Below are 24,416 nucleotides of genomic sequence, written 5' to 3' on the forward strand. Positions count from 1 at the left end.
TTTTATAAATTTTATACGAAAAAATTGTAAAAAATCAGAAATTCACATTTTTTATAAGAAAATTCATTTTTTTAAATATTTAGAGAATTTTAATTTAATTATTTAAATTCTTAATTAAAATAATAAAGTTGAATAATTAAAATTAATAAAATAATTTTATGCGTAAATTAAAATAATATTTGGCTTTGCCCGAGCCATTTTATAATTAGCTTTAAAATTAAAGTAACAAGGATTGAAATTAAATAAATATTTAATATTTTAATAATTTCTATAAAATTATTAAAATTTTAAAATTTTATTTTAATTAATTAATTTTTTTTAATTTTAAATTAATTAAATTAAAAATTAATTAAATTGATAATTTAATAAAATTCTCTAAAAAAAATTAAATTAAAGAACTTAACAGATTAAAAATTTTAAACTAGCAAGATTTTTCTCAAAAAAATTAAATAATAATTTTTAATTACAAATTTTTAAAATAAACTTAAAAAAAAATTTTTTAAATATTTTTTTTTTAAAAAAAATTTTAATTTTTTTAAATTTAAAAACCAAAATACAGTCAAGTCATTAATTCTCATCACATTTCCCAGATATCTTTTATTTTTATTTTTCGTATGCACACCGCTTCGTTGCTTTTGATCTAGATAACTGGATCAACTTAAATGCAAACGTGAGTGGTTGATGCAATTTTTTTCGCAATTTTTTTTTTCGAGTTAACAACAGAGAACCTCCAGCACACAACAACAACATGAAACTCAATTACGTTTTATGAGCCGGTTGTATGCGATTTTGTGAGTTTGTTATTTTTATTCGAGGCAAGTTAAATTTTTTTATTCTGAAAATGAATGAAAAAGGCAAACAATAATTGCGAGTTGTGAAAATTCGTGGATCGCTTGCGGGGCTGTAATGAATTGAATAAAACCGGAGTAAATAGAAAATTGAAAATATTTCGGGTCACTTTTGACAAAGTAATTAGATACACTCATTCCACTTAAATGTTTTCCTTTTAATTCCGGGCAAATATTTGTCTGTCATGCCGAAATTTTATGATGATGATAATAACAAATGACGATATAATGAAAAGGCTCACATTTCTCTTGTTTCCCCTGTTATTGATAATAATAAGTGACGGGAGTAGTTTGGACAAATGAGAAATAAAACGCCTGGTAATTTGTAATGTGATGGCACAAAACAAAGCTATTAGCCCATATTTGGTGCTGGAATGCAGGATCCCTTGTGTCTTGGCAGCATGGCTTTTGTCTGTACAATCACTCTGAAATATGTGTCGTTTATCATCTTAATGTAGAGATCATATTTCAAAGCAGCCCATTGTTTTTCTTCCTTATTTTCTTCGTTTTTTCCTTGTTTATTGTATGTTGTGTGAGAAATGACCCAAGAACATGCTTTTGTAACGCAAATGACAAGATATGTCCATTGTCCATTAAAGTTACAGATGGTGGCTTGCTTTTTCTCTCTTTTGTCTTATTCACAATGACTTTCAAAGAAATTACAAAAGATAAAGTTTTCTCTTTTTAAGCCAAAGTTTTTCATGTCTTTCAATTTGTTTTTATTTTTTACAGAAAACTATGAGGTTAACTTTTAATTTCTACTACTAGGTCAAAGGCGTCTCCATTCCTTGTTAACTTTAATTCCTCGTTTAACCACAAAAAACTTCCCATTTATTTATAAAATATTATTATTATAATTACATGTCAATGCGCGCCACAAAAAAAAACTGCCCATTATAAAGCGGTTGCCGAGCCATTGTTAGGTGTGAGTTACATGTGAAAGCTTAACAATGCCTCTCAAATAAATTACAATAAAGCACGGAATTCGGGTATGGAACGACGCAACGTCTCGTCGACGATGGGCTTTTGTGCACCGCATGTACTCGTCTTAAATGTTATTTTATTTGCGGTTAACATGCGAATAATTATTTTTAGAATAGAAGTAGGAAAGAAAACGGACTTTGTTTGAAGGACGAAAGCGCCTTTTTAGCACATTTGAGCGCAAACGTCAATCAAGGAAAGTTTAAGACAAGGAAACGAAAAGTTTTTGTTTTTTTAAGTGTGTCAATCTAGTTGAAAGTATTGATTTTTATTAGATTTGATGTGCTTTGTTGTTTCTTGAAAAATTGCTTGGATTTATTTTATATAAATTAAAAAAATAAATCGTGAGTGCTTTTGCACATTTTAATAACGATTAGTCATTATGTAATTTTATTTTTCTTTTGTAAGTCATGCTACATGAGGAAATTTGAATTTTTTAATTAGTTTAATTTGAGTAATTAAATAAATCTAATTTTTACTACTTTTTAAATTAAAACATGAAAAAAAAATATTTAATTTAATAATTTTAATTTAATGATTTTAATTTTTTAAATTTTGATTATTTTTTTTTAATTTTATTTTAAAACTTTTAAAAATATTTTTTTTTTAAATTATTGTGGATGATTTTTTTAGAAAGCTTTATTTTTTCATAAATTTTTTTTTCTTAGATTTTTTAAAAAAATTTTTGATATAAAATGAGAAATTTTTTAAAATAGAATTTCATTAAAATTTTTATAAAAATATTTTTTATAATTGCGAAAAATGAGTAAAAATTATTATTTTTTTTTCTAAAAAGCTTAAACTCGATTTTTAGGTAAAAACTGGTTAAAAAAACTCAGCTAACTTTTTTTTCACGTCAGACAAATCGTTTAGTATGTCAACCTAATAAAATATTGATTTACTTTTGAAAAAAATGCATTTGTCGAATTTTTTCTCTCTATTTTACCTGAAATTGCATGAATTTATAACCAATTTAAAATAAATCGCATTTCAATTCTCAACATTTTAAACGCCATTATTCATTCATATTTTCTGCCCGAACATTTTTTTGTTGTTGTCTGTCTCGAATGCAATTGCAACATTTCGCAAAAGTAAAGAGGAAATGGTTTGCAATTTTTTAAATTATTAATAAATAAAATACAATTCATTCGCTTTTTTTTTATTATTTTTCGGCTGCTGCTGCTGCTGTTGCTGCATGATTGCACACAAAAAAGGAATTTGTTTATGTGTGTGAATAAATCATGTTTTCATAAAATATGAACAATTTTTTTTTGTTGTTGAATTTTCCGTAAATTATTATGTTTCCAATCATATTATCGAGTTTTAAATTTTTTAAATATTAATTAACACAACTCGATTTATGTGAGTTGTTCATTCAAATTATTGGTTTGAATGGAAATTTATTGAATGAAAATTTATTTTTTTAAATTCTTTTGAAATTTTTTTCTTGAAAAAAAAAAATTATAAAAAACGAATCCTTACAAAATCCATTCATAAAAAAAAATAAAAGGAAATTGGAAACACAATCGACTTCCTCGAGTTATTTGTCTGTCGCAGTCCATTGTCTTCTGTCGTCGAGGAAAAAAACAATGCAAAGTGTTTAAGAGATAACAAAAGCCTAATTAAACTGTTTGAAAACTTGAGTTTTCTTTCTATTATCAGCTTACTCAATATTGTAAGTAATGAGGAAATATCCAGCAAAAACAAAAAACTTTCACAATGAATACGTTCTTGGCCTATTGTTTAGCCTTCGTTGTTGTAGTTGACTCGAAATTCATTAATCAGCTCAGCTTGGGTGGAAAAATAAGCGAACAGATTTTTTTTTCTTCGTCGTTTTTTGTTTTTTTTTTGTCTTGCCAACCATTATTAATATTATTATCGCAACACATTGAACCATCGAGAATTCAGTCTTAGCACAACAACGACCATTTATCTCAACTTTCATACCCACGACGAGTCGGCGTTGGCTGCTGGGTGTAAAGAATAATGGACGGTAATAAAAATCGCATCTTTTACAATTTATTTTCCTACGCTCTTAATTTATGTCTTAGGTAATTTTTTCTCTGCTTCCTGTCTTACCGCCGACGCTGTTGGATGAAAAATTGAAAGATAAAAAATTTACCTTTTTTCCTGTTATTTTTTGTTATTTTTCCATGCAAACCTGGGACCTCGTCTTAATTAGTTAGTTACTCAAATAATTTATTTATAGAGAGAGACCGAAAACTTTTTTTTTGTTGTTGTGAGCTAAATTTGGTCTACTGATAAATTGCTCGAGATAAATGTTGTATTAACGAAACAGACAACAAATTTATTGTTGACTCTTCTCACTCTCAATGCCTCTTGCCACACCGCTGGATTTATTCAAGTTTAGAGAACAAACAAATAAAAAACAGTAAAAAATGTTAACGATAGAATTAAATTGCTCAAGCTTTCGTCGTCCGTCGTTATCCCGTTCCAAACAAAGACTTTAGTCTGCCTAATTATCCTGTTGGATTAAAAAAGGGATTTAAAAATGCTTTTCAGATTTTATTTTTTTTGTCGTTCAAACAAAATGAAAAAGTGTGCTTGGTTAGTTTTTTTTCCTTTCTTGTTTAAATTCTGTCGCTGCTGCTCAAATGGAAAAACAAGATAATGAAAAGCAAATTTTCTGGCTGAATGTCTTTTGTAGGGGATTATGCTTGTTGAAATATCTTTTGAAATGGCTTTTTAAAGTGCAATATTTTTGCAATTGCTTGGCATTTTAATGAGACTTTTATGGAGTCGAGATATTTTCTTCCTTGGTTTTATAGATTTTTTCTTATATTTTTTTTTAGAAATTAATCGGTTATAATTTATTTAAATATTTTTTATCTTAAAAAAATTTTCACAAAAATAAATAAAATAAATAAATAATAAAATTTAATAAAATAAAAAAAAATAATTTAAATTAAATTTTTTCGATTATTTGATAATTTTTTTTTATTGTTCGAAAAATCATTTAATAGAGGTTCAAATTTTAAAAAATTGATTTAAAATTTTAAAAAATAAAGGAAAAACCAGAAACAAAAATAAAAAATTTTTAAAAAATTAAAAATGTTAAATTCTGTAAAATTCTGATTCATGTTCAAAAAATAATTTTAAATTATAAAAAAATAACAATAATTATAATAAAAAATTAGGTATAATATTATTTATAATAAATAATAATTATAAAATTATTTTATATGAAATTTAAAAAAAATACGAAAAAATGATTTATTTTGACGAAATTAATTAAATTAACTTAATTGATTTAAATTGATTAAATAAATTTAAAATATTTTAAACAAATTTGGAGATTTAAATTTATTTAGAAATTTTTTATATTGACTTTTTGTATTGCTCAAGGGACAAAAAGTACAAAATTTTGATAAAAATATTATGAATTAAAAAAAGAAATTATAATTTTAATATATTTTTTTCGATATTTAGTTAAATTGCTCTAAAATTTTTACAATTTATCAGATGAAAAATGGATTTTTTGATAAAAATTCTTCCACAGGGAAAAATTTTATCACGTCTCCAAAAAACACAGAGATCTAATTTTGACAAGAAACGGTTCATCACACTTTAACTCAGCAAGTCACACACAGACTGAAAATATCTCGCACCCCGCAACATTATTTACAGATATCCGTAAATATTCACGTGCGCCTTAACTATCTCTAAGCATTCCCTTTAACATAATTTGCATACAAACAATATTGTGGCATGGCAGCAGTTTGTTTATTATTAAAATATAGATATATATTTTGCGTCGAGATAACAAACAGAAGATTATATTCCATCTTTTGTGACTTTCTCTCTCTCACTCTCCTTCATCTCGTTCGGTGCTTCGACATCTTAAATATGTAACGAAGGCACGACAAACTATGATAATATTATAACAACAGCCAACGTAGAGTTCAATGACAGACAGAATGTTATTGTATCTAAAATAAATTAATTCAAGCAGTAAATTCAATATATTGTATTTATAACAATAACAATAAAGTCTTGGCTCATATTTCTCCTTTCTCTCGTGTTTAATGTTCGTTTCCTATATTGACACGTCGCATGACAACATTATTGTCTGTGTGTGCCAGAGATGACAAAAGGGAACAAGTGATACCCTTTCATTTGCTAGTTAATATTGCTAATCATCATTATATAGTTGTGAGAAGTGAACAAGAGCAAAAAGGAAACATTTTACTGGTCTATCGACTCGGGCGCGTGTGTTTGTTCATTGTTTGCATAGTCAGTCGAGGAGAGATGTTTAAACTTGATTATAAAGTCATCTAATATAATTTTGTCGTATCTTTGTCATCATCTGCGCCGTTTAATTGTTTTCTAAATACAGGTCTCGGTAACGAGGCATGCTGGAACGAGAGAGAGACTGAAAGATGATCGAACGACGAAGGTAATTGAAAAGTTTGATTAAAACTTTTGTTCGACATACCATCCGACACCTTTTGTTGTTTAGTTATTTTCTGACTAACGGAGTTTTTTTTTGCATTCAAGGGTGTGACAATTTTAAATTTTAATTTAGGCCGCTCCAAATGAAAATCAAAAATAAAGTCCAAAATTATTGAAAATAAAATGGGAGGGCAAAATAAAAAAAAAAGTTTTGAAATACTATTTTCATTCAAAATGACAGACTTTTAACAATTTTTCAGCGTTACATATTTTTTTTTATTTTTTTACTATTTAATTTGCTTATTGTATAAAATAGATTTCAGAATATTTCATATTAAAATTTAAAGAATAAAAATTCATAAAAAATAACTGTCAAAAAATTTAGAAAAATAAATTCAGTAATTTTCTGAAAAATATTTATAGAAAAAATTGAAAAACGGTATTTTTTTGTTTTCATTTTTCAAAAATTGATAAAAAATAACTTCAAAAAACTACACTTTAAAAAATAACTTTTAAGGAAAAATTTTTTTTCTTTTTTTGAGTAATTTTCTGAAAAATATTGAAAAACGGTAAAAACAAAGGAAATTTTTGATGAAATTTGCCCCATTGGATTTTCGACTTTTAAAATAAGGCTACGGACTTTATTTTTGATTTTTATTTGGAGCCTTATTTTAAAAAAAACCTCTTAAAATTCAAAATTCTTAAAAATCTGATAATTTTTAACAAAGTATAGTTAAAAAAAATTAATTTTTAATTTTATTCATCCTATTTTCATTAGAATGCTTCATTTTTTAACTTGATTTTCAAATTAAAAAAAATAAAAATAAATAATAAAAAATTAAATGTCTTTTAAAATTTTATTTGAATTTTGAATGATAAAAATCGATGAATGATTTTTTAAATATTTATTATAATTTTTTGATTCAAAATAAATTAATTATTTTTAGATTAAATAATTTAAAAATTAAAAAAAAAAACAAAAAATCAAAGATTCATAAAAAAAACTGAAAATTTTTGAAAATTTTAAAAATCTGATTTAAAAAAAAAAAAAATATTTAGATACAAATTTTTAGATTTAGAAAAATAAATTATTTAGAATTTGTAGATTTTTTATGAACCTTTGAGTTTCTGATTTTTTTTTTATTTTAAAATAATTTATTTTTTTAATCAAAAAACATTTTAATATTTTTTTGAAATTCAGAAACTCAAAAATTCATAAAAGCAAATTACAACTTTAGATTTTTTATTTTAAAAAATGTCTTAAATATTAAAAATATAGCAAAAAACTCAAAAATATGGAAAATTTTCCATAAAATACGCTTAAATTGTTCATTTTTCACACCTTCTCTTAAACCTTTCTTGTGAATATTTCACGTCTTCAGGCTTATTTTGTATGTTAAATAATACTCGAGCACACAGATGAGTGAATATTGATCAAATTTCCCTCACTTCCCTTCAGCATCGTCGTCTATAATGTCATCAGTATCATCCGACGCCGCAGAAAAGGAGCAAAATTGAATGAAAATCAATAAGCATTAATGATCCCTCAGTAATGCGCCTCTTTATGTGACGAACACCCATATGTATGGAAAATTTATCTCTGAATTTGCATTACACGACTCTAATCGCAAATTGAAAAAGTCTCTGAGCGAATGAATGATTGGAGAAGACGAAAACGGTAATCCCTTTTTGTACGAGTCGTGCCGTGTTCCGTACACGAATATCTCGGATGGATGTCATTATTAGATTGAATGACTGATCTGCGCGATTATGAGTGCTTCCTTGTTCGTCGCTGCCAGACGACACGTGACTGAAAAGTTAATTTTGCGGTTTCAATAGTATTAATTCCACATCAAGTTGCTTGCTAATTAAAATTATAATCTCTCAAACGCACACATTTCTTCCTGCTGGCATAAACAAAAAGCCGCGCACGATTTTTGAACGAAAAAAAAAAATAATGTATTTAAACTAAAATAATGAACTTCAACAACAACCACAAATTCCCTTCATCCCACTCGGCGCAACTCTGCTTTTAGCAATATTAAAATAAAACCGCAAAAATTCAAGCTAGGCAAAAATGCAATATTGCCTCATTCTTTTAGTGTGGAGAACTCGACTAGTAGAGTAATGCAATAAAATACAAACAAAAAAAAACTTTAAGTTGAGAAAAATGTTGCTTGGTTCATTTCCTCTTTAATAAAATATCATAAAAATGAGTTCAAATACATTTTGCCGTACATCCTTAAAGTATACTCTTGAGTAAAAGTAGTTTTTGCTTCGTTGCTGCTTGAACCAGAAACAACCCAGAAACCGAAAACAGAACACTACAAGAAAAAGTTTCTACATATAATTTTATAATATCTTTCCCTTATCTCATAAAATGCATTTTTCACAAATTTTCATATATAAAATTTATTTTTTTTTTTTTAGAAAAAAGTCGAGTATGCCAAAAAATATGTTTTTTATTTTATATTTATAAATTTTATTTTTTGTGTCTCTCATCATCAACCTCGTATCCGCCTCGAAATTTAGGTGGTTTTATTATTCAACTTTTCTCATCTCATGTTTTTTTTTCGGTTTTGGCCAAAGGGGGTTGTGTGCATGAAGACATGAAGTGTTGCTGCGATATTAACTGCTTATGACATGAATATGATATCTATTTGATTTTGTTTCTCAAGTGTGGAGTTTTTACATTATTTTTTTTTCTTTTTATTTGCGGCAAAAATGGAAATCGTCTGATTGCATGTTAAATATTAAAATTAAATTTTGTCTGGCAGTTATTGGCAGATGAATTGATTTATTTATTTATCAACTTGGTTGGAAAATTTTTGAAATTTCACAAAGTTTGGTTTTTTCTTTGTTTGTTGGATGGAAGGAACTTTTGCGGCAGTCAGGAAATCAATTGTGAAGGTTGGTGAACCGCATCTTATTTTATTTGAAAATACCTTCAACGATTTTCTGTCAAAATGAAATTAAATTTTAAACATTTTTTGTTAATTTTTAAAAAAAGTAAATTTTTTTATTAATTAATTTTTTCTTAATGTCTAAATAAAAAATAATTTTTTTTAAAAATAAGATGATTTTAATAAATAAAAAATTTTACCTTTTTTTAAACTCATAAAAAAATTGTAAAAAATTAAATTTTATTTAAAATGTCTTTAACATAATTTTGTCATTTTTTTTTGTTAGTTTTGAAAAAAAAAAATAAAAAGTAATTATTTTTATTAATTAGCTTATTTAATTATAACTTATATATTTTCTCATTAATTAACTGTTTAATTTAAATAAATAAAAATTTTATTTTTACATTAGAATTAATAATATGGATGAATATTATAAGAAAAATAAAATAAGTAAATTTTAAAAATAAAAGAAATAATTATTAAATAAAACATTTTAATTTTAAAATTGAAAAAATAAAAAAATTGTAATATTTAAAAATTTAAATATATTTATTAATTTAAATAAAATAAATAAAAAATAAATTATTTTGACTTATTTTGCTAAAAATTGTTATAAATAATTAATATAAATTATATTTTATACAAATTTTGCTATTAAGAAAGGTATTCGTCTTTTAAAATAAAATTTTATTTTTTTTTTATTTAATTTTTTAATTTTTTTTAATTTTTTAAAATGTTTTTTTAAATTTAAACAAAAAATATCGTTACTCAAGCTGAAAAATAGCAATTTTTGCATATCAATTTCCAAAAGTGTACCAAAAAGTGGCTTGCTAAGAGTGCAAAATTTTCTCCACAAAATGGCACTAAATCACGCTCGAAACAAGTTCATCAAAGGAACAACTAAAACATTGTTAAAATCCTCAAATTAACACCGTTCGCTTTTGTTTCACACACAAAAACATCATAAAATGATAAAAGCTACACAAAGCTATGTACATGGTCTACCATAATAATAATGTTGTTCTTGAATAATCAACAACGTTTTAGTATAAAAGCAAAAAGTCCTGTCTACCTTCCTTTCCATGCGGCTCGACGTAAACAAAATGTAATAAAAAAAACAAAAATGATGATGAAATATCTTTTTACATACTTTTGTTACCTGTGCGTCGTAACTTTTTAGTCTTTGTTTGTTGTTTTTATCCTGTCTCTGTTTATTCAAAAAATATTTCGCAAAATTACAAGGCTTGTGATGAAAACACATTCCTCGAATGTTTATTTATTTTTTGAGAAAAAAATTTAATTTCGTTTAGCGAAATGACCAGACGCATCCACGAGCAATAACAAGTGTAAAAATTGCGATAATAACTTTTAGCCCCGGAGCAGTTCATTCATGCACCGCACTCCATTCTCGCTCGCTTTTTTTTGTTCATTTCGTTTTATTATTATTTTATTATCGCCATACTGTTGTAATAGTATAACAAGTTTTGCATAAACCCAAGTTGCATGCGATCCATGGAGAAAAGAAAGAGGATGAGACGGAATGCTAGCTTGCTTGTAGCGAGAAGAGTATCAAATGCACCTATGGGAAAGTAATAATATTTTTAACCAACAACTTGGATGATTTATAACAATAATCTTATATAGAATTTCTTTCATGTGGAAAATTTGTATCTTTCTCTTCTTGCTTTTCTCGCTCTTGCATTGGTTTGGTTCGGGTGTAATATAAAGTTGCGAGTTGTTGGCAGGGACGGAACGGAAGATGATTTTTAAATGTTTCCAATTGCAGTTGCGGCTCTGGCATGTTTTGTTGTTTTAACAGAGATGTAACAGAATTCATAAATTTGGGTAAGTTTTCAATGAAAAAATTTAAAAAAATATCTAAAAAAGAGTTAACTTTAAAAATTTATTTTTTTAAAAATTAAATTTTAAATTTTAATTTAAAAAATTTAAAAAAAATAATATTTTTAAGATTTAAAATTTATAATTAAATTAATAAATGTATTAAAATATGTTTTTATATATGGTTTTATACATGGTAATTTTGAAAATAAAAAAAAAATAAATTAAGACGTAAAATTATTCTTGACTTAAATTAATAAAAAAAAAAAAATAATTTAAATTTTTTGAGTTAAAGTTTAGAAAATTAACTTTAAGTTTGAAAACTTTTAAAAAATTTTAATAAAAAAATTAAATTTTTAAATTATTATTTTTTAATTAATGTTTATTTTAAAAAAATTGCAGTCGTGTCTTTAAAAGCTATCATTTTAGCTAATAATTTTTATTCAATTGGCTGAAGTAAAAATTATTCAAAATTTAATCTTCAAAAATTTATAAATTTTCATTAAAAATTTAAAATTATTTTTTTTACGTAATAAATATTTTTTAGTCGAAAAATAATTTTTTAAATTTAAATTTTTTTTTTAATTTTTAAAATTTTTCTCCGCCTCTGTCTTTTAGTCAAGTCCCTACACTCGGGAAAACTAGCAAAACGAAGAAGAACAAAAATAATACAATTTTCAAGAAAGCAAAAAAAAAGCCGAGAAAAAGTTCATGTCGAGAGAGCTGAATCGGAATCGGCAGACAGAAAGAAAAACATGTTGTTACATAAAATTTTATGATTTTATATTACTCTGATCGTCCATGCTGAGTATATGCGTTGCACACTGCTGCACACTTTGAACAAATATAGCAGAAAGAACCAGATTATATAAACATTTGTGCACTCACCACTTAGCACACATTTTCTCAACATTTTCATAGTTATTTGCTGTGTTATTTTATTATCGTATCGTTACACGGTGCCTCGTCTCCCCCGTGTGTGAGTGTGTGTGTGTGTGAGAGTGGAAGTGGAAATTACACAATTATAGTATGCAAATAACAATAATAACAATAATCCTGGATCTTCTGGAAATATGTACTCGCTGCATGGAGAATATTGCATTAAATTTGCTACTTTTTATTCATTGCACCCGCTTTTTGTTGTAATTTCATATTGTGAAGATTTTTTTTTTTTGCAAAATTTTCTATTCATCGGCTGTTGCTATGAAATTGTGAAAAAAGTAGGAAATTAGAATTCAAAGCAACGTTTATTATTTTTTTTAAGTTTATTTTATTTTCTTTGTGTTATCGTTTCGCAGGAAATGGAAATGAAGGTGAAGGAGACTTAACGAGAAAAGAATTTCTTGTGAAATTCAGAACAAAAAAAAAGCTTAAAAAATTTTAACAATAAACATTTATTTTTTCAAAGCCCGATTGGTAAAAAAAAATAATTTTTTTAAATAATTTAATTATTAATTATTATTAAAATATTAATTAATTTTTATTTAATTTAAAATTTTAAAATTTTGAACATTTTCAATTTTTTAAATTTTACATTTTAATTTAATTTTAGAAATATTTTTTAAATATTTTAAGTACCTATCTAATTTTTAAAATTTTAAATTAAAAAAAAATTAAATTTGTTTTAAAATAAAAAAAAATGAAAGATTTTTTAATTTTTATAAAATTTATTTTCTTTATTTTTTTTATTTTAAAATTTATTTTAGTTTTTTTTTTCTATTTAATAAATCAAGGTTAAATATTAAAAAAAATCATATTTTTAAAAATAAATTTTAATTAGAATGCTCAAATTAAATAAGTCTTTTTGTTAAAAATTTTTTAACTTAAAATTTTAAACCTTAAATTCTGAGCCTAATTTTAATTAGCTTAGATTTTTTTTTCAAAAATTTTAAATTTTTATTGATTTTTAATTCAAATTTTAATTAAATTTAAATTAAAACACGAAAGTCCAACAAAATATTTGCATTCAGGTCAGATTCAACAATAAAAAAAATTAAATTCAAATAGTAGGTACATTTTATTTGACGCCCAAGTATTGCAAATTTAAAGCACTTGTAATCACAATTCCCCGCAGATAACTTTGTGTTCGTGTTTCGATTTAACGCGCGCCGCAGTCGAGTCCATGCCGATTGAACGAAACGTCGAAAGAAAGAAGAAAATTTCGAAACAAGAAAAGATAAAAAATTATTGTTGAAAGTTAGGCTCAACTTTTAAACACACACGTATTGCCGGGGAAAAATGGCAAAATGCTTAAAATGTTAATGTTATCCTATAGTACCGTCTTTTGCGAGAACAACGAACAGGTGCAAGTAATTTTTAGTCTTTTGCTAAAAGTATTAAAATAATGGCTGGAACGTGTACAAAATTTTTTAATGGATTTATCATTACTTGTAAGTTTTTTTTAGCTGTTTGCGAAACTTTTGAGAGATTTTTTTTACAAAGAATTTCTCATTTTCCAGCTTTGACTCGGTTCGCAGTCCACTTTTTATAAATAAATACATATAACTAATGTAATTACGCCTTTGCTAACATTAATTGCCTCGGACGACGACAATAAGTTGCGTTGTTATTTTATAAAAAAAAACATTTTCCTCCTCCAGGTAAGAGCCATTAAGTTTTCTTCGTGACACAATTGAAAAAAAAAACTGTCTGCTCACAACATTTTACGTAATAAATACGAGGAACAGCACACACTCACTCGCAGTTATAATAATAATAATGCATGTCGGTCGTCTGGGTCTAAGAATGTTATATTATTATTAAAACATAAATTGCACAAACTGCTTGAAGCTATTAAATGTGTCGTAGTTCGAGCAGACGTGTGCATGAAAAATGTTTAAAAAATTGTAGAGAAGAAATACAAATGGGCTCATCTTTAACTGACTAAACACTCGAGAAATTTTATTCATTTTCACATGATGTTGCTTTAGCTGCTACTGTGTCCTCGAGGCGTGTCATGTGAGGAAATGGAGAAAAGGTTGAATTATTTAACCTGAGTGGAGTGTTTTTTTCTTCTTCTTCTCCATTTTCTACTGATAGTGTTATTGTATATTTTTTTTTTTTGCTTTTGTCGTTGTTGTTAGCGTCAACAGACTAAGAGCATACTAAAATCATACAACTGTGAAATGAGAAAAATGATGATAATTAAAACTATTTACACAGTGCTTGTGAGACAACGAACGGGCAGTTCTCGTGTTTCACGGAAATAAATATAAAATATTGTGGAACAGAGAGTTTCAACAAAAATTTAATTGTTACGAAAAATAATTTTTAATTAAATTTATCAAAAAAGAGCATTAATAAGATTTATTTTGTAAAATTTTATTAAATTTTAGATTTAGAGCTTTAAATAAATTTTAATTCAATTTCGAATTTTAAGATTTTTTTTTTAATGACAAAAAATTAAATCCTTTTTTATTTTATCCAAGATTAATAAAAATTGATTTATATTTTTTTATAATAAAATTTTGAATTATAATTTTATTTAAATCGAATATTTTAATTAAATTAAATTTTAAATTATTTTGGTCTTTGGTTGAAAAATAAATATTCAGTTATTCAGCAGAAAATCGAGTTTGTTTTTTTTGAATTAAAAAATTGGTAAATTAAATAATAATTAATTAAGTAGTTAATTAATTAGAAAATCAAAAACTTTAAATGATTTGAAAAATTTTAGGAAAAAAAAATAAATTAAATCATTTGTTTTTTAATTTAATTTAATTTTATTTTAAAATATTTTAATTTAATTTATTTTATTAAATATATTTTTTTTTATTTTTATTTCATTTTAATTTTTCTAATTTTTTTAAAGAGTCCGGTTAATAAAATTGTTTAAAAATATTACTTTTGTTTAAATTTAAAATATAAAATTTATAATTTTGATAAAATTTTAATTATTTATTTTTTTTTTAAAAAAATATCTAAATCTTAAGAAAACTATAAAAAATTAATAAATATAAAATAAAAAAAATTAAAGTTGAAGATCCTTGACAAAAAATAGAGAAACAGATGAAAAAAAAATTATCATCATAAAACAAAAGCCCAGTATCTCGTTATGACTAATGCAAGGACTAAAGAACTACACAAGAGTACTTAGATCCTCTTACTGTCCTCTATAATTATTTTTCATCATCCTTTCGAAATAAAAAAAAAATATGGAACTTGAATGTTTTCATTCATACAATCATAATCCTATTGAAGCACAATAATGATTATTATTATTACATAAATAGGACTTAATGCGATTTTATATATAATGTAGTTGAAAAAATAATATTTTATTCATTTTCCGTTTTTATACAGGAATTTATTATTTTTATGATTAAAATCGACATTCAAGTTTGTATTTTTTTTTCTATTGAAAAAATACGATGAATTAATGCCGCATAATTTTTGTTACCCTCAAACACCTGTAAAATTAATTTTATCAAATTATGTTTGTTTGTCATTTTAACTATTATTATTTTATAATATTTATTATCAAAAAATGTGTATTTTACAACGAATCCTGACAAATATTTACAAAAGAGCAATTTCCCTCTCCAACACATAAATTTAAGCTTGTTACTGTTTTATTATATTTTTTTTATAATTTTATTGTTATATTACCTCAATTATTGCCAGTAACCACATCAGTCACAATATTTATTTACTGAGTGACCAAACAGCAAAAAAAAGACAACGTAAAATAATATTCCTTGTTTTAATGACAAAAATTGGTTTTTGTTACTCTTTGATTATTATTAACTCGTTCAATGTTCACTTAACGAGGATATTCGAGGCGAAGGCGCTTAAATAAATAATAATTAGAGTAAATAAAATTGTTAAGTGAACCATGTTCGTTCATTGCTGCTCCAATATTATTCATAAATTATTGCGTGTCGATTTATTGGGGGGTCCAGCTAATAATATAATAGAGTAACGTTGCGCCGCTAGACAAAAACATGTAAATTTTTTTATTCGAATTATTTATTTATACAACGGTCGACGGGATATTTTTGTCTGACACTATTTCCGATTTGATGACTTGCTCATCAGTGGCATAACTTTTTTTCCGTGCTTGTTGAATAAATAACTAAAATTTATTGGTTTTAAATTAACTTTATCGATGGAGTGATGGAATTAAATAAATTGATGCGTTTATTGGAGCCATTATTTAAACATTAACTACCATCACCACTTTTACACAAACACACACAAAAACAGTAAATATTCGAGGGAAATTAATTTATCTTGTCTATCGCTTTTCTATCTGGTTTTTGTGTAAATTTTGACGATTATATTTAATTTAAATTAAATATTTAAAATTATAAGAAAATGAAGATCAAACGTCTTGAGTTGTTTACCAAACAAAAAAACATTCCGGGAAAGGGACCTAATTAAATTATAAAGTCCGTTTTATGAAAAAAGGAACGGAGAGAAAGTACAAAAAGAAAACGTCAAAAATTTTCCTCTTTCTAGCATGAAATTAATTTCGTGAATCATTGACTCACGAAAAAAGAGGCAAAACGAATTAAACATTTATTAATGGAAGTTTGGTAAAAAGACGGATATTTCTCTTTCACTTTTGTGTAATGAAAATATTTTACTTTGCAAGTTAGTCGTAAACCAACATAAAAAGCAAATAAGGTATAAAAGTTTTAGTGAAAGGAGGAATTTTATCGCATTTTGATTCATTTAGATGGAATTTAATATTTTAATTTTAAAATATTTCTTTAAATTTTTATTACTTAGTTAAATTTATTTAAAACAATTAATCAGAATATTTTCCAAATTTTTCAAATTTTATTTTAATAGGTAAGTAAAATTTATTTTTCATATTTTAAAAATTTCTTTATGAAAAACATTTTAAATTTATTTTTTTTTAACATTTAGAGTTTTTGATTTTTATTTTTATTTAACAGGTAATTTTAATTTTTCCTTTAAAAAAAAATATTTTTATTTCTTTAATTTAAAAATTTTTTTTTTAAATATTTCACATTATATTTTGTACGAATTTCGTCACAATTTAATTTTATTTTAACTTTTTTACAATTTTTTTCAATTAATTTAAAATTCTTCACTAATTTTATAATTATTTCAATTATTTTTTTTCAAAAATTTTTGAAGGTCATTTATTTAATAATTAATTTGAATTAAAACTTTTTATATAATTTGAATTTTTTCAATACGTTAAAAAGACAAAAAACACAAAAAACATTAATTTTTCCAAAACTCTTCAAAATGCGGTAAACATACATTTAATTAGAATAATCAACTGATTAATAAAATAACTCTGCCGGCAAATTCCAAACAAAATAAAGATTTAAAAGAAATATTATTAGCATGGGTGTGTGGCGGAATTTTTCCATAATACATAATTTTTTCTCCTTCTCTACATTTAAATATATTTTTTTTATTACAAAACACACCAAAGCAATGCGAAAGCAAAGAATTTTTTCTTTGATGTCAGTTGTTGCTTTTAATTATGATGATGGATTCCAAACATGTCAACATCATTGAAAGGAATTAATTTTTTTCTGCTCGTAATTGAAAGGGGGTGTCTCTTCACTCTTGACTTGCTCGCTGAAACGTAGGCAGTGATGTAGGTCTAGATTGATTTTATTTTTACTTTAGAATTTTTTTTTCATGTCTACCAACTCGTCCTTTTTTTCGTTAAAAGAATTTTATAGAAAAAAATAATAATTTAGTTGGAATTTGATACTTTGATGTAATAATCTCCGTAAGCGGCTTAATTAGACGGTATCAGAATTAATTGCCATTGATACTTTCCAAGCAGAGGAAAGAGATTAAAAGAGAAGAAAAACAAAACTTGTGGCGATATCTTATCATTTTATCATTAAAGAAGACACAAATCGTCGTTTTGATCGAGAGAAAATTAATTGACGTTCAAGTTAATTAATATTATTTAAAAAGTATTACTCCCACTCATTTTTTTTTCTTCCATATAAAGTCATTAAACTTTTCCTCTTTTGTTATTTTTTGCACTGTCAGACGTCACACAAACACAAAAAATAAAGTTAAACGCACGTTCCTATAATAAAATGTTTTCCAGGTAACTAAGCACAAATAACAACAATCTCAAGTGCATTTTATTACGTTTATTATTACCTTGAATTCCATTAAAAAGCATTAAAGTTGCAACAATAAAAAGTGTAATTTTATCCATTATTTTATTGGTTCTGTAGATTTTTTCCTTTCACGTCTCTTTTTTTTTGTGTATTTATAAATATTTTGCCTCGAAGGCAACGATGACAATTCCGTGACCGAGTCCCAGTGCAAAATAGATCTCCGAGACGCACAACATTGCCATACATCACTTTTGTGGTTCTCTAAAATCCTCCCATACAAATGACACCTATTTATAGCCATTCCAATGCAAAAAAAATTTTCCCCATATAAGAGTTCGAAATTATAACAAAAAATAAACGGACGTATTGTGTGTTATTTCACACTTGACTTCACTTTTTTAATATTTTCTCTTATTTTTTGCGTTAACAATAAAAATGGCAATTTAAGCAACAACACGACGTCTGACTTTTCACATAATTTTAGCACTTTTTCTATAATAAAAATTTCTTCAGATTTATCTCTGTCGATTCATTGTTGCTTCTTCTTTATTCATCGTTATCAGTAAACGGATAGAAATTCATAAATTTTATTTTTCTATTCATCATTAGACACTTCAATTACATTATTTATTATTATTTTTTTCGATTTTTTCTTCCTTTGCACTGAAAAATAATTTTTATAATTTTTTTTTCGTCGTCTATGAAAAAGCGGTTTTTGTTACTTTTTTCATTCACAACAAAAAATTATTTTATTATTTTTTTGTTACAAAAACAACAGGATATAAGCGAAGGATAAACGACCGCGCCGAGTAACCAACCTCAACTGAACGCATTGAAAGAAGAATGTTGTTAGACTTTGCACATTTTTGATAGTGTACGAAGCTGGCTGTACGGAGTCCCGATTTTTCACCTCATTCATATCATATTTTGGAAAATTCGCTCGTAACGTAGCGCAACGACTGTTATTTTTATGCTGTTTGGCAGAAAGGATGTCTCGTACGTATAGTGTTTTGGATTTCGCGCTCTGTGGCTTCCAGTGTTCCAGTGTGTCTATGGAGAAAATTTATAGCTGATATTTAAAGGTAGGTTGAATTTTTTTTTTTAAATTTTATAAAAAATTAATATTTTTTTTATAATTTTAGGAATTCAATATATTCAATATATTAATTAATCCAAACCAAGCAAATTATTTTAAAAATCGGAAATTTTTCCAACCTCTCTCTCCCACTCTCTCCTGTCTCTCCGCACAAAATTTATTCATTCAATATGCGGCCTTTTACACATGAATTTCTACCAAATGGTTTGCGAAACATCAACAATGTGTATTGCAATTTATAGCACGTTGCCATAAAAGTTACTTCCTACGTTTCCAGTCTCTCTCTTGCTCTCGTCATTTTACTTCCGTGTCGTTCGGAATCGGAAGCATGCGCATTCCAGTCGGCGGCACTTCGTAGTTAATGTTTATTATTTTTTTTTTGTTGTTGTCGCTGTCTCTGTGTACATTTATATTTTATTTTATTTCATCCTTCTTCCTAAGTTACTGCTCCTCTATAACCGCTCCAACACCGACACAGAATAGAAGAGCATCAGACTCTCTATTCACTGGAGGAAGTATTTTTATTAATATTGCATTGCATGTCTACTCTCTCGTTCGTTCGTTCGTTCATTCGGTTGAGGGTAAAAATCCCTTATTTGCCACCTCGAAAAATTTTAGTAATGTAGTCACCGGGAAATTCATGATCACATATCTAGTACATTTATCTGGTCGCTTTGTTCACGTATTGTGTGTGTCTGTGGCATTTTTGTCGTGATATATGATGCTACATGGCATACTATTATTAGATTACTTTATTTGATAACTAGTTTGGATCAAACAATCACACAATTATGTCCGTCATTAGAGCGACACAGACACAGCTTTTGTCTTTTTTGTCCTTAATTGAAGTGTGTGTGAAAAATGGGTTAACCCAGTTTTATTTTTTTTTTCATTTTCCTCAGCAAAAAATAAAGTCAAGATATAATTAAGTGCTCAAAACGTCCCACTAATAAAATTATCCTCAATCTTGTTCATTTCTTGCGACTTTTTTTTATTACAGCGAACGAGATCCTATAAATAAAAATATAAAAAAAATGAAACGTTACTAATTACAAAAGTATACGACCCATAAAAATGGCAGTAAATGCCAAGGAAAAACAGTAAAAATTATACTCATTATAGTTTTTTTTTCTCTTCCATCCATCCCAAGTAATAATAACTTGCCATCATCGTCTTGCACTCAAGGACAATATCTTACAACTTTTTACGTTACCTGAATTGTAATTAATAAGACTTCGTCTTGTCTCGTTGTTGACTATGGCGGAGAGGAATTTTCCTTGCCTTGTCATTCGAGACACATACAATCGTTTCATTTCGAGCTTTTTATCGAGAGGCGAATTGATCATTTAAAGGACACGTTAGAGACAACACATAAAATGAAAAAGAAAAAAAAAAGTTTATTGCAAATTTAATGTCGGTATTTTTCACGTTTAATTGGTGAGAGGTGATAAACAAGACGTGATTTGAATTTGATTGCGAGGATATTGTAGGAAATTAGTTGTGATGATTTTCGGCAGGTGGCAATTTTTAGTTTTGAAAAAAAGGATAATTTTTTTAAATAAAAATAATTTTTTAATTTATAATTTAATTTCTGAATATTTAAAACTTAAAAAATAATTAAAAATCAAATTAAAGTTACACTTTAATTAAAAAAAAAATAATTTTTATTAAAAAATTAAATAAATAATTCAATAAATTGAATTTAATAAATAAAAAAAAAATTAATTAAAAAATTAACTGACACTTTAAAAATAAATTAAATTTAAATCAAAATAATAAATAATTTAAAAATAATTTAAATTAATAATATTAAATCAAATAAATCAAAATTAAAGGCAAAGAGAAAATATGAAACTAAATTAATTATTTTTTTAATTTTGAAAAGATAAGTTATTTAATTTTTGATAGGAATTGCGACTTTAAAATTTATTTTATTTATTTTGGGATCTAAAAATGTTGATTACTGTCATATTCATCTGATTTTCTTTTTAATATTTATTTTATTTTAATTTAATTTTAAAAGAAATATTTTTTTGGTAAAAAAATTAAAATCGTTAAAAAAAATTTAATTTAATTTTAAATTTTCTTTTTCTGTAAATATTGTGCTCTCAAATAATATTTAATATTTTTATTTATAATATTTTTTAAATTTTTATTTATAATTTTTTTAAATTTTTTTTTAATTTTAATTTAAAAAAAATTTAAATATTTTTCATAATAATTTCATATATATAAGAATACTAAAAAATATTTAATTTAAAAAATATTTAATTATCATTAAAAAATTATTAAAAACAAAAAGGTCAAAAACATTTCCTCAGGTGTCACTTTTCCCTGGATTGACATTGAGTCAGTCCTAATCGTGTTAACTTTTTCTCCTAATGCCATTTAATTATTATCGCACCATCATACAAAAGCGCCTGACTGACACACAGAACGACGACACAAACATGATGATATCCATGCCTCATTTAATTTTGATGCCATTTTAATTTGTTTTATATATATTTATATAAAACGCTCGTTTAGTCACCGAGCGACGGAGCAAGCGAGCGACTCAGTGAACACATATTACCCATCAAAAAAGCATCAACACAATAACGGGAACATTTATTGCCGTCATCATCGTCCGACACAGACAATGCACGTCGGAATGAATTCCAATTAAAAACTTTAAATATTGCAATTGAAATACAAAATTGTTTTATTATCATCATATTATTTCCCTCTGTCCTTTGTTTTCCCAGAATTGCCTTCATGTCGTCCTCGTCGTCGGTGTGGCGTTCATGTGATTAGTTTTGCGAAATTGCGACTGTTGTTAGGGAATGGCATTAGTTCCTTTCACATGATTACCTCATTTGTCCTGCTTGGCAGCGTTTTATTGTTGTCATGATGGAAATAATGAGGTTTAACGCATCATAAACAAATGCAACGTTGTCGATTTCCCAGCAAAATATATCAAATTTCAATTAAGACGATGGTCAAACATCAAACGAGAATTTCCCTGAAACGACTTTAAATGGTCCAACTTTAAAATTCAATCGAATCACGACGAATTCGGGGATGGAATGAGATGCCAATCGATGCAAAATGGGATCGAAAAACGAACAAAGCCGGCAATAAAGCAGCATTTTAAAGGTAATTTTCATGCTAATGTCGGAATGCTGCACGACGACGCTCTAGAAGTTAAGCCGATGAACATTGTTCAGAAATCTCGAATGTCGAACGTTATTTGGTTAAAAGGTATAGTGGATTTTTAGACGCATTCAAATGGTGAACAATAAAAATTTACGTGGATATATTTTGATTGTCTACCTGTCTGAAACGTAACTGAGTGTCGGCAATATACATTTTTGTGGATGATGTGATTTATTTAATTGAATAGAAGTTGTGTGTGTGTGCGTTTGTTGGAGAGTTGTTCAACAAAAAAAAAAGTTATATGACCAATAAGTTTAAAACAAGGATCAATAAGTGGATTGAAATGTTTTCGATGAAACATTTTTAGGAGGTTTTCTGAAAAAAAAATTTTTTTTTTTATTAATTCAAAAAAAATAAAATAAAAATAAAAATAAAAATAAAAATTAAATTAAATTAATTAATTGAATTAAATTAAATTAAATTAAATTAAATTAAAATTATTAGATGATAAACTTACTAATTTTTTTAAATTTTTTTTATTAGTGCTTAGTAGATGATAATAATAAAAATTGAGTATTAATTTAAAAAATCAATTTATAGTTTAAAAATAAATTTAAAACAAAATTAAATTTAAAATTATTTTTTTTAAATTGAAAATTTAAATGTTTAACAAATTATTTAATTTACCATTTTAATAAAATTAAAAAAATAAATTTAATTTTTATAGATCCTTTATATTCAGTTTTTAATAATTTTTTTAAATATATTTTTTAATATATTTTTTTAATATATTTTTGTAATATATTTTTTAATATATTTTTTTAAATATATTATATATGGTGCATTCCATTCTAAAAAATACCGAAATCCCGGATTTTAAATTTACCTATAAAAGTACACATCTTATTATCTTATCGTGATGTCCATCCAAAAATAAGAAACTTTTGCTAAGACAACATTTATTTTCGACTTATTTTAAAAATTTTTATCAATGGTTCAAAATTTTTTAAAAACGCAAAAATATCACATTTTTGGCTTTTCTGACCAAACAGTTCGTTTCCAACCATATGTTCCATGGCAAAAATTTATGTACTCGAGATGACAAACAATCCTGGTGAACAAAAATTTTAAAATAATAAAGTTGAAATTTTGACCTTTTTTTCGCTACACGGATTTTTCGATAAAAATTTTTTAAAACTATCATAAAATTTTTAAAAATAAGGGTAAAAAAATATCGCCAAAGCAAAAATTTCTTCTTTTTTGATGGACATCACGATAAACTATTCAGTTTTTCATTTCTATAACTGTTTTATGAAGAAATCGGTAAAAATCAAAACCGTGATTTTGGTATTTTTTAGAATGGAATGCACCATATTTTTTTTAAATATTTTTTTAAATTTTTTTTTTTATTATTTTTTTATATTTTTTTTTTAATTTAAATTATAATCTGTACCTTTCAAAGTTAAATAAATAGATTTTTGTTTAACAAATTTTTTGAGAAAGTAACATTTTAACGATTTTCAAACTTATTTTAAGATAATTTGTTGAATTTTTTAACTTTTATTTTAATTATAATAATTTAAATTAATTTAATTAAAAATTTAAATTATTTTTCTTATTTAATTTAATTAAATTTATTTATTTTAATTTTTTCGCATATCATATTTTTAAGAAATTTACGTTTTTTTTTTTAATTTTTTGATTTATTTAATTTTTAATATTTTTATGTACTTTTCTAAAAAAAATTATTTGATGTCTCATCAAAAACATAAGAAGCATTTAGCACGCAGTCCTTGATAAATCTCTTTCCCTTAAAAAAATAAAATGAAATAAAACAAAACTACTTAACACTAAAATGTCTGTGATTTGCAACTAGATGACTTTCACTTGTCAGACACTCTCTACTCCTCTGCCTGTCAGTTGTCCTCTAAACCAACAGCAGCAACCTGCAAACCATCGACCATTAAATGAAAATTGACAACTTAAATATTTTGTGCAGCTCGAATGGTGACATTTGATTTTCTCGGCATTGAACACGACATCGAACAACAACATCTTTTGCCAATCACACAGAGAGAACAGAACATTTAGCACGAAAAATTCGAATATTCAAAAAAAAAAAAAATAA

At 25.3% G+C, this 24,416-nt stretch overlaps 1 protein-coding gene across 1 annotated transcript in view; it reads right to left on the reverse strand.

The window, feature by feature from the left end:
* LOC134828590 (protein sax-3) overlaps nt 1-18,230 on the reverse strand; it is a 54,857-nt gene extending 36,627 nt beyond the window's left edge. Inside the window, exon 1 of the mRNA XM_063841569.1 lies at nt 18,095-18,230. Within this exon, the coding sequence (XP_063697639.1) occupies nt 18,095-18,152 (58 nt within the window). The 5' untranslated portion in view covers nt 18,153-18,230. The remainder of the gene's footprint in view (nt 1-18,094) is intronic.
* Between the last annotated feature and the right edge of the window lie 6,186 nt (nt 18,231-24,416).

The sequence above is a fragment of the Culicoides brevitarsis genome, chromosome 2 (assembly GCF_036172545.1).
Source record: "Culicoides brevitarsis isolate CSIRO-B50_1 chromosome 2, AGI_CSIRO_Cbre_v1, whole genome shotgun sequence".
NCBI lineage: Eukaryota > Metazoa > Arthropoda > Insecta > Diptera > Ceratopogonidae > Culicoides > Culicoides brevitarsis.